Here is a 12,142-nt window from a genome sequence, read left to right as displayed (position 1 = left end):
ACCCACTATGCCGTATCCAATGAGGAATTGCTCCTACTTTTTTTTGTTCCATATTTAATACCAAAATTGAATTAATATGTGGGGGTTAATTTCCTTTTAAATTGACTTTTCTACAATGACTATCAGAAAAAAATAAACGGTCTGGATCATTGAAGGGGGTGAATTTATCCTCGAGCGGTGAAACCGTTAAAAGGGGGGTTCCTATACTTGGGGTTGAGGTTCCAGGTTCGATCCATGGTATTAAATTTCGACCGAAAGTGAAATTTCGGATTTCGGTACGGTCCGAAATTGTGAGAAATTGAAATCTTTTTTTTTTTAAATCTGTTACAAAATTTCGGAATCAATTAAAAATTCTTTTTAAATTATTACCAAATTTCGATCGAAATTTTAAACCATGGTTCGATCCCAGCTTACCTAGCAAAAACAAAAAGAGAGAAATTTCCTGAACTCTTTCAAAACATGGAGAGTAACCAATGCTTAGCGAGAAACTAATGCAATGGCAAATTATTTGTCAAAAAATGATTGCCCTTACAGAGGAGAGGATATTTTCTTGCCCATTACCCTTCTCCCCTCCTTGATATTAGGGGTGGACATGGTTCCGTTCGAACCGGGGAACTGAAGGTTCGGTTCGGTTCGGTTCCAGCTATATATGGTTCGGTTTCAGTTCAGAAAATTTGGAACCGGTGGATATTCGGTTTGGTTCTGGGTTTGGGATCCCGGAACCGAGAACCGACCCTACTTACTTGAGGAATTGGTTTAATTTGATTTTTGTATTGGATAATGGATATTAAGGCCTATTTGTAGTCTATATATAAATGTTATCCCAAATTTGATAATGGATTAATAATGAATATTAGGAATTGCCCAAATTTGTAGTTCATTACTTCATAAATAATTTGATAGGGCCAGTTTGTAGTCCATATATAAATGTTATCCCAACTTTGATATGCATTGAATAATGTATATTAGGAATTGCCCAAAAGCTGTTCACATATAATTTGATAGGGCCTGTTTGAGTGGGCCTGTTTGTAGTCCATATATACCTGTTTGGCTGTTTGCAGTTCGGTTGGGTAAATCAAGAACCAAACCGAATATATATGGTTATGGTTCGGTTCGGCTCGGTTCCAAACTTATATGGTTCGGTTCTGGTTCCAATTTTAGGGAACCAATTATATATGGTTCGGTTCTGGGTATGCCCCAAAACCGAACCGAACCGAACCATGTCCACCCCTACTTGATATTGTATTCCTGGATAGCCAAGAGTCCATTTGGACACCCAAAAGGCCACTAACACTTGATTGTAAACTGGGGTCCGCCGAACCCTAGCTTACCTACCCAGAGGAAGGGAGTGGGGGGCATATGAATTCCTAGAATTTTATTTTCCGGCTCAGGTGAAATACAAAAACATATATACAATTTATCGGGCTTTTCAGTTCATACCGGTTCATAAAAATTCTAGGGAAACTCCCTGTGAAATTAGGAAAGCCCTTCCAGTTACAGCGGAAGGACTGAAGCGCCCACGGCCTGTTTCCAACAAAAAATAGATGGAAAATGACAAATTTATTCGCAAAATAAGGGGATATGAGTAAAGACTAGTAGGGTTGCAACTCGGGTCGGGCGGGTCGGGTTTCTTTGGAAAACCACGATTCGTAAACCCGGTCCTTCCCGAGATAGTATCTGGGGTTGGGTCGGGCCGGGTTGGGTTTTTTTCACGTTGTCGCACTTATCTTCTTGCAAACAAATGAAAACAAGTGATTTAAGTGGTTCTGATTTAAACCAACTATTTTAAACACGTTCAATTTCCCAAATGGAACTATGGTTTCAATAGATTTCTCATTGTTTAAAATAATAATGCCTCAACTTGGCATCCATAGCAATAAAATATTCAGAACATGATCACAGAAAGATAGCCAATATTCATGATATGACCATAGGAAGATAGGGATGTCGGTTCAATAAATTTAGGAAGACAATACTACAGAGTTCACTAGCAACTGCTCATCACCAAGCTATTACAATAGCAGCATTATGTAAATCACTTTAGTCAAGGCTACACCATATATAGCAACAACTTTCACCAAGCTATTACAATAGAAGACACACAAACTGGTTTCCCCCATTATTTCTAGCCCCTACAACAGCACCAACTGGTTCCCCACTTCCTGTTATTCCAGAAAGGGTTTTGCTAGGACACTCATTGAGGAGCAGTGGAAACATAATTTTACAAATGGTTTGAGGCTTTTTTCTCAAACCATGTGTAAATTTATGTTTTAAGCAGAAACATAAATTTAAAGAAAATGATAGGTAAGGGACCTCTAAAACCCTTCCAGAAATTACCCCTAGGGGGCCAGCAACATGTTTTAAGTAGCATCACCCTTAAACAAGAACGGAGCTGAAGAAAGAGAATGAAAATAAAGCTAGAAAACAGTGAGTACAAAGAATGGCTGGAATGGGTGAGCCTTAAACTGTGTTAGTCAATACTAGGGTTGTGATTTTAAGCTCATGAGCGAGTTCAATTTCGATATCAACATAGCTAAAAAGTCTAGGTATAAAAAGTTACGAACTAAAAGCCTAAAATGAAAGGCATAAAAAATGAAATGGGTGGATTAATGGAAAAAGTATTCCCCACCTGCATTCTCACTGGCCCGAATTTTCCATCAGATACCTAGGGCTAAACACAGTTGCAACTCGGGTCGGATCGGGTTTTCTAGAACCTACGCTAGCCTAGACCTATCTCGGATCGGGTCGGTCTATTTTTCAGAAAACCTGAGATTCCTAGACTTTGCTTATGATTTTTTTCCTAAACCCGGCCCAAGTTGCAACCCTAAAGGCTAGTCTATACATTTGACATTTGTCATTTTCCCGTTATGTTGAAATGTTTCATAATACCGTGAAAATGAAATTGAATTGATTTGGAAGGGGACTTTTGAAATGTTTGTAGCATTTGTTTTGTTTATAGATTATTAATGAAGTTTCACCCCCCCCCTATAGCTGTTTCATTTTGGGGCTGTTTGGATACACGGGTTTTAGAATCTTGGATTTCCTCAAAATTGTAGATGGGAGACAAGAAAAGTAAGAGATCATGCGTCGTTTTCTGATTTCTTGCCGTTCTTTCCGACAACAAGAGAGTAGGCGATCGTCCCATGTTTCCAAGTCTTAGACATCTCAGGATGGGGGAGAGATTTCTAAAACTTGGATTTTTTACTTAAAATCCAAGAAACGCTGTCAGGACAGCATGCATCAGCTTGATCATAAACCCTCTTTTACACTGTTTTCAAACTAAAACTTGGATTCTAAAATCCGCATATCCAAACGGCCTCTTTGGGTGTGAGAGCTACTCCCAAATATGACATTTGTCATTTAATATCTAGCCGGCCAGTTGCTTAAGTTTGAGAGCAACTACCAAATATCTCTTGTGATTGATTTCTTTTTGGTACCAGAGCACGAGTGCTGGTTTGTGCATTGTCCTCAACCTCCCACGACGAAATAAGTAGGATCATGTCCTCTCTTAGTCTATTAGGAGGTTACATCACCGTTTATCCTTCTTTCTCTCAAGGAAGCATTTAGCTTCCTTGATGTGAATTTGGATGGTTTTCCAATATACTCGGACTACAGTAAATCAACATCTAGGCATGTATGTATCAATTGCTCTTTGGCGGATGCTATATCTCATGGTCCAATAAGAAAAGAAATGGTATTTTGCAGGACATAGTTCGAGGCTGAATACATATGTCTATAGCGGTCATAGATTCCTTAACAGGGATAAAATCTACAAATATGTCTGATAAACATGCTAAGAAAATGCCCACCACAAAAAAAAACATTCTAAGAAAGATGATGAGGCTTAGAGACATCCAATTAAGTACATCAAAGTCGATAAATTTCCAACTGGACAGATGAGCCACGCTAGTACAATAGAATATTCACATTGGACATGGTACAATCAGACTGTGAGTAGCCAGACATGTACTTGGATCACTTGCGCGCAAGTAATAGAATATCCAAAATTGGGGGTGATCAAGTCGATCGAATGATAAATAATTGAAAATCATTTTGTAAAAGCTATAAAGGATTCTAGCATGGGCCTGTTAGAAGTGTATGAAAGCCGAATGATGAGTGAACATCATGGCCAAGTGGGAGTAAATATCATCTTTAATTAAGACTACTAATATCATCTTTCAAGATTCAGTAAGAGAGAGAGAGATGTTAGTAGAACTCGATCTCTACTTCTACATGTGTTCCACTTTAATTAAGACTACTAATATTGCCATGAGTGATGAGCATGTTCACCAAATAAATGGTGCATATGGTGTATACACCAGGTTCTGATGTACTATTTATATAGTCAGTCTAGTGCAAGAATATTATCTTTCAAGATCATGAAAAGGTTTGCTAAGTTTGACTTCAAAGCACAAATTAAGAAATCATGCAGGGACTGACCACTTTTTCATCAAAGAGAGGGTGTTAGACTGTTAGGAGATCGAATTTTCGACCTCTATAGCACACGCATTCTATGAAAAAACTATGTAGCCCGGGCTTTCTTCGAAGTCCCAATGCAATGACAATCATTTTAATTGGTTATGAAGCTGCCAAAGCCAATAAATCATTTAAATCTTGATTGGTGCAATTTAGAAAGAACCTACGACATGCTAACTGTAATTCCAAGGGAGTTTGTTCCCTCCCCTAACTTTGTACTCTTTCTCCTTTTATGATATCTGGTTGGGGTCTTGCCTAACCCCATCTTACCAATAAAAAAAAAAACTTTTTTGTGTGTGTGCATACTTGAGTCTCTTAGCTAAGGACATCTTTGGACACCACAAAAAAATTATTTGAATATACTCTTATTTGCATGTAAGTTTATATGCAAATAAATTCTATAAATTATATTATATCTGTCTTAGTTAATGGCTTCTAAAGTGGTCTTAGTGATTAACTTAAACTAATCTTATTTGCAAACATCACCCAACTTAATGGTATCCAAAGAGTCTCTTAAATTTTTCATCACTCAGTCTTTCTATTTGATGTTAGCGGCAAAGGCTGTACAGTTCCATTACAATATTGTATATCTTACACAAGAAACTTTTATTCATACCTTTTTTTAGCAGATGATCGACCCAACTCCTATTCTAAACATTTTCATTGGATCTTAAAATGTCCAAGGAACAGTAACAGCCATGGTTTTATAAACTTGGGGAACCGATAAACGTGTTCACATAGACCATAATTTTGTTAACCAATATAAACTAAAACGTCCACTAAATATTGTTTTTTACAGGTTATATAGGATGATAAAAAATCAATGGTTGGGATGAACCCTCTCAATATCAACCTTTATTTTCCTCTACATATTAAATATAAAAATTCTGCCATATGGCCTAATAACATACTAGCTAAAATATCAGCCGGTATTAGACAATATCTTGGATTTATTGGTTTGAATTTTCCTTCAAAACATTAAAAAGAAAAACCATAGTGGCAAATATATCGGATTTGTCGGTATTAGCTGGTGTCCCATGCTACCTAATAGCCCACAATTTCAAACCTAACAGCCAGTAAAACCAGTTTAAATTAAATAGTCTTTCAAATGATCAACAAGAGTTCGTGGGCTTTCTTTTGTAATTTGTTCAAACTTCTAGCCATCAGGAGAAAAAAGTTGCTTAGTATAAAATTCATTAGAAACTAGTGGAAGATTAGTCTTTTGGGGATATCATTAATGATCCTTGATTAGTTGGCAGGGTGCACTATATTAAATATATATTTATATACATACATATATAGTCAGAGAGAGAGAGAGATCGAGAGAGATCTACTCAGTTCATGTAGGCACATGGGATCTCCATCACTGTAGCATAGTAGAAGCTTGATGCATGTGATGAAGAAGATTCATTGCCTTTCTTTATTTGCATAGAGCAACATGCAACAGCAACATGGATCCACCACATTTCAATGGGTCTGACTTAAATTTCCACCTAATAAAAGCATATGGAGCTGGGTTTTTTTGGCTAGACTAAAGTAGGATGGATGGAGACCCTTCTATACCAAGTTGTGGGACATGATCTCCTTTCATTCTATCCCCCCCACAAAGATAAAAGCAACAATCATCTCTCCATCAGAGGATATGACACCTTGACAAATCCACACTTTTCCAAAACACTCTCCCATATATGCATGCATGTTAAAGTGAAACCTCGACATAGATGAGATTGGCTCCCCACCCTTTTTCTTTCATTAGGGTTTGGTGGGTCTACGCCCTAGCTCCGTTTGGTTGAGTCCCCTTGGTGGAAACGTAAGTGAAAAGGACGGATTTTGCATCCCCTTTTTCCATAATTTCACCCCTAGATATTGCATCTTTTTTACCATTATTTGACGCCCTTTTAACTTTTTTTCCATAGATTTTTTTACTTTTTCTTAGAATTTTGATTCACTATTAAGCAAACAATGGGACAAACACTGTACTTTTTCACTTTCCTTTCCACCGAGAGGAGGCAACCAAACAAAGGGGATTAAAATCCTTGGATAAGTTTATATTGAAATTATCATGTGCTCTCTTCACCGAATTTGTTCTTGGAATATTTTATCAAAAAACAAAGGTTGACGTGAACAGAAGATTAGAAGTCTACCCAAAGGATAAAATGAACCCCAGCTATGCTTATGATGACCAGCCCCTATATATGGGGTTGTTCTGGTTCACGGGTGGCAGGCTTGGTTAATGGCTATTCTGAAATCCCACCTTATCCACTGTTTGGTTGTGATCTTAGATTTGGAATGGGGATATCATGTACACTCATTTGCCTGCTTAACCTTTAAAACAGGTATAAATGCAGCTCCAGCTTTGGATTGATCTCACCCCTATTTTTGGGAGTAAGGAACTATGTTACGTGCCTAGATGGGTCCACTTAGAGTGGAATAAATTAGTTTATATTTTTATATCTCGTGGAATTTTATCTCTAGTTGTTGGTATGGATAGGAGTCTTAGGGAGTGTTTGGATACACATATTTTAGAATCTCGGATTTACTCAAAATTGTAGATGGGAGACGAGAGAAGGATACCAGCCGTTGTTTTCTGATTTCTTGCCTTTCTTTCCATCAGCAAGAGACTAGGAGATCATCCCATGTTTTCATGTTCTAGAAATCTCATGATGGGGGAGAGCTTTCTAAAACCTGTATTTCTTACTTACAATCCAAGATTCTAAAGAGAAGCGAGACGGATGGTCTCTTTCTTCTCTTGTCTACCATACAAGATTTTGAGGAAATCCAAGATTCTAAAATCCTTGTATCCAAACGGCTCCTTAGAGTTAAGGATTATCTAGATTGGCTTGGGTAGGAGTTTTAAAGGAAGTGGAAAGTGGGGTTCTATTTATAAATAACATGTAAGCAGAAATTTATCCCTAAAACTGTGTCCTAATTTGCACATGAAGGAGGATGGCCTTCCCTCGAAGTGGGTCAAGAGGCCAATATTCCCTCTAAGAAGATCAATCACGTAACGAACTGATTTGATTTTGTAAGAAACTAGAGTTACATGAGACCCAATTATACAAAATAGTACACATACGTGATCGAAGGGGGAGGAGTGCTAATGGGGAGGCGGATGGGTTGGCTAGAAGTGGGGTTGACCGTTTGGAGTTGGAGTGGTTCGATTTTCTCCCTCCGTAGTTGATTATGCTGTTTTCATTTTTTTTTTTCTTTCCGTGTAATTTTGGGTGTGGTCCATCTCGGTCCTCTTCCCTTTCATAATATACTTCTGCCAATTCAAAAAAAAAAAAAAAAACAAAATAGTACACATATCTCATCCCTAACCGTCTCTCTTGTGACAACTAGGCTACTTTACATTTCGCCTGTATTTCATGAACGAACCAAACATATGAAAATTGATTGTCATCTTGTTCGTGAAAAAGTTCACTCTGCACTGCTCCAAACTGAATTCACTCCTCTAAGACAGGCCGATGTCTATACTAAGCTACTTGGAAAGGTTCATTTTCATCGCCTGAGTTGCAAGCTGGGCATGATCGACGTCATGCACCACCTTTAGAGGAGTATTATCGGAAACAACGCGTTCGGCAATATTGGAAAGCTTATAATTAGAAATAAAGTGGTCGACAATATTGGCAACAACAACATTGGAAAGTTGACAATATTAGAATCATAAATTTTGGAAAGCTTGATTTTACGCATAGGCAATATTGGGAAGTTTGATTTCACGCATTCGGAAATGACAATATTAGAAAGCCATCCTTATAATATTAGAAAGTTATCTTGTGCAATATGTATTTAGAAATTGATTTGTTTTTCATTTAGAAAGCCATCCATATAAATATACACACTTTATGTGAAAGGAAATACATGATTTATTGTAGTTTACAATGATAATATCAATGTTTTAGAGGAAAGTAGGTCATTATTGAAGCTTATTAAGGTTATTAGCCGTGATTAGTTAAAAGGAACATGGCCATCTTGTTGGGGAAACTATATACTCTCTCACGATCGACTCACGTAGTAACAAAGCCCCACTCAAGATATTTCTTAAGAAAAGAGAATCTACTTGAGATTTTGTTTTTAAAAAAAAAATCTACCTAAACATAAACCTGATTTAAAAAAAATATAGTACAAAAAACTTCCATGACTTTTCAAAAGAAGACAAAAGCCTCTCTGTATGCCAGTATGCCACTATGATAAAAGAAAAGTAAGGAGACTTTAACCAAAAGAAGTTGAAAATCATTGGCTGTTATTACCTCTAAAGAGTGGTAACAGAGACATGGCTAGAAAAATTGGTAACTCTCTCAAAACACTTCCAACGACTCGGTGTGGGTTAAGAGAGTCAACTCGGTCAGACTCATAATTGAAGGCAATTTTCATATATTTTGCAAAATGGAAGGGTATAGAGTGTTCTTATCAAAGTAAGGGGTAGAAGAATTACTTACCCTTTTCAATATTGTTGGATGAATTTTATATTTCAGCACTCATTTGCTTGTCTAATGATTCCAGTTAAGATGGATCATTTGTATGATAAAAGGAATTAACTTTGGTAAACTTGGATCATGTGAATGAGATGTGAGATCCACTTAGGGAAGTCTGCATTCTATTTTAGGAAATAAATTGTGTGAGACTTCAAAAAGGAAACTAATAAAAAATAGGGCTGATAAAAATTGAAGAAACCAAAGCATAGCACATTGTTTGTGGCACATTGAAAGTGTTCTAGTAAAATTTTTAATGGGCTACTTGGGAATTGTTAAATTGAATGAGAGGTGAAAAAGAAAGGTTTTAGAGAGAGAGAGAGAGAGAGAGAGAGAGTATAGGACATGACGAAGGCCATTTGTGTGTGGCAGGAGAATTGGCATAGAGATGGAAACAAGGCAAAAAGACAAAAACACACCTTGCAAGCGTAAGGGTTTTTCACAGCCAGGATAATGGATGGGAAAGAACCTGATGCACGTTGGCTGTAGGTGGGTTAGGTAGCAAGCCCTGCAACCCATAGGACCCATCCCTAGATTCCTGCTCTCTCTCTCTAGAGAGCAGCCTAGAATATGACCCATCTCTGTCCAGAAAGGCATAAAATATGACTCATTTCTCTTTTCTATGAAGAAAATCACTGCTCACTATGTTTGGATTGCAAGAAAAACATTTCTGGTGGTTTTTCCTTTCCATGATTTAGAGGGAAATGATATGATTATGGTTATAAAATTTGAATAGGGTCGGTTCCAATTATCTTTCTCTGTGTAAAAGAAGTTGGTAATTTTATAATTATTTCCTTTCCAAACTTTTCCACAAAATTCTGCCATCAGAAGAATAAAATGTAACTAACTTAGAAGAAGAATAAAATGTAACTAACTAATCTCTCTCTCTCTCTCTCTCATATAGAAGATTACCCACCTCCATTACAACATAGTGAGAAGGAAAGATGGGAATTAACAAAAAAGTTCTCACACAGTCCCATGAAATCACCCAAAATTTTCTCCAGTTTGGTTTGCAGAAAAACATTTCTGATGGAAAGTTTTTTCTTGGTAAATTTTTCTTTCTACGACTTAGAGGGAAATGATATATGATTGTGGTTAATTTAGAGGGACCTTATCATAAATTGAAGTTTTCTTTTCTTGTGTGTAGTGTAATAGGAACATTAGATATATTTTTCCTTTCCAAACTTTTCCTGAAAATTCATGTAATCCAAACAGGGCCAATAGAACTTTATTTATATCCCTACAAAAGTCAGTAACCAAAGAAATAACCAACTCACATATAAAGCCCATTTCTACTAAGATAAATAAATTTAACCTCTCCTTAGAATAAACACAGCCTACTTTCTTCATTTCATTCCAATTGAATCCTTCTTATTTTCTTCCTTTTCCATTTCCCTATGATATATTCCATCTCCTCACTTCCCTTTCACCATATCAGTTGATCACAAAAGCCTGTTGTTATAGTGACATGAGCCTTGGCAATGACTTGCAATGAGATGGCTTTCTTCCCTTCTAATTTCATGTTGCAAACTCCTTATGAAGAAGAACACCTTCCCAATTCTCTCAATCCAATCCTTCCCCCATGCACACAAGATTTTCATGGTCATTCCTCTTTCTTTCCTATTCCTTTTCCTTGCATTTTTTTTCTTTGAAGAAAAAGCAACATAGTCCATTTCTAAGTCATTTAATTGTTCCTCGTTTTATTGGGTTCGTCAGTGTTTTCTAATGCAGGTGTTGCATCATTGCTAGGCAAGAGATCCATGTCATTTTCGGGCATAGATGCTTGCGAAGAGATGAATGGAGAGGACGATTTGTCCGATGATTGCTCGCAGGCTGGTGAGAAGAAGAGGAGGCTGAACATGGAACAAGTTAAGACATTGGAGAAGAATTTTGAGCAAGGGAATAAGTTAGAGCCTGAGAGGAAAATGCAACTGGCTAGATCACTTGGTTTGCAACCAAGGCAAATTGCTATTTGGTTTCAAAATAGGAGAGCAAGGTGGAAGACCAAGCAATTGGAGAAGGACTATGATTTGTTAAAAAGGCAGTTTGAAGCAATTAAGGCTGACAATGATGTACTCCAAGCTCAGAACAAGAAACTTCAAGCAGAGGTATGCTATTATTTGGCATGAGATTTAATCATTTAAAAAAAAATTGGCATGAGATTTGTGTTGAATCTGTTGAATAGTTGTTGTTTTTTATTTATTTTGAAATGATCATAACTTGACGCTTTTGTGAATACTGAAGAGATAAAAAAAATCATGGGTCTTTGTTGAATCTGTTGAAATGATGAGAAAGATGTTGGGTTGTTGACTTTATGGGTAGATCTATTGATTTCACATAAGATAGTTTTTAAGAAATGAAGCATTTTTTTTCTTCCTGTAATGTTACTTTCTGAATAAATTGGTGAATCATGGTTTAGGAAAGCAAAAAAAATTATTGTATCTTTAGTTTCAATTTGCTAAATGAAAGAGCAGATCAGGGACTAAACTCTCTATTCTTAATTCAACAACTGGATTGTGAGGTTCAAATTTTGTTAGATTCTACCTATGAAATGGGTAGAATTTATTTTATACTTCTTGACTGAAAATTTCCTTTATGTTTAATTGGGCTTTCTATTAATCCATTCTTATCTTTTTTGGGTAATCTAACAATGCAGGTCTTGACACTAAAGAACAGAGAAACCTCAGAACCAATCAATCTGAATAAAGAAACTGAGGGTTCTTGCAGCAACAGGAGTGATAACAGCTCTGATATCAACTTGGATATCTCAAGAACATCACCAATTGATAGCCCTTTACCATCCCATCCAAACAGACCCCTTTTCTCATCACTGAGGCCAACAAATCTCTCTCAATTTCTCCAAAACTCTTCAAGATCAGATCCCCAATCCCCGAAAATCGAGCATTCCATCCACGAAGAAAGCTTCACCAATATGTTCAGCACCATCGACGATCAACCCGGCTTTTGGCCCTGGTCAGAACACCACCACTTCCATTAAATTCAAGTATTTGTTCGTACTGTTACATCGATCACAACCCGGTTTGCGGTTTTGAATTGAGAGGGAAATTACTCTAAATTTCCTTTGATTAGCTAAAATTTATGTCCTTAATTGGTGCATAGAAAAAATACCAGTTAAATTTCAGTTGGGCAAAAGAGGTTGTGAGGGAATAAAGGGTATGTGTCTTTCATTA

General features: G+C 36.9%; 1 protein-coding gene across 3 annotated transcripts; it reads left to right on the top strand.

Moving 5' to 3' along the window:
* Window positions 1-10,272: 10,272 nt before the first annotated feature.
* On the top strand, window positions 10,273-12,142 carry LOC143890724 (homeobox-leucine zipper protein ATHB-13-like). Of its 3 annotated transcripts, none has more exons than XM_077395405.1 (3): window positions 10,273-10,553; window positions 10,701-11,059; window positions 11,608-12,142. In XM_077395405.1, the coding sequence occupies exons 1-3, from the start codon at window positions 10,433-10,435 to the stop codon at window positions 11,947-11,949; spliced, it is 822 nt and encodes a 273-aa protein (XP_077251520.1). In that variant the 5' UTR covers window positions 10,273-10,432; the 3' UTR covers window positions 11,950-12,142. The 3 variants fall into 3 exon arrangements, with proteins under 3 accessions (XP_077251520.1, XP_077251519.1, XP_077251518.1); XM_077395404.1 differs by having other exon boundaries at window positions 10,274-10,553; window positions 10,683-11,059; XM_077395403.1 differs by having other exon boundaries at window positions 10,274-10,553; window positions 10,668-11,059.

This window comes from Tasmannia lanceolata, unplaced genomic scaffold (assembly GCF_043159265.1).
Source record: "Tasmannia lanceolata isolate RefF3 unplaced genomic scaffold, GAP_Taslan_0.1 ptg000013l, whole genome shotgun sequence".
In the NCBI taxonomy this organism is placed as follows: domain Eukaryota; kingdom Viridiplantae; phylum Streptophyta; class Magnoliopsida; order Canellales; family Winteraceae; genus Tasmannia; species Tasmannia lanceolata.
Note: the sequence above shows the minus strand (reverse complement) of the source record. Positions and strands in the feature narration are given on the sequence as shown.

Coding starts and splice junctions, on each gene's coding strand:
- LOC143890724 (XM_077395403.1), top strand. CDS start 10,433: ATGACTTGCAATGAGATGGCTTTCTTCCCTTCTAATTTCATGTTGCAA. Junction 10,554..10,667: donor ATGCACACAAGATTTTCATG/GTCATTCCTCTT, acceptor TGGGTTCGTCAG/TGTTTTCTAATGCAGGTGTT. Junction 11,060..11,607: donor ACAAGAAACTTCAAGCAGAG/GTATGCTATTAT, acceptor CTAACAATGCAG/GTCTTGACACTAAAGAACAG.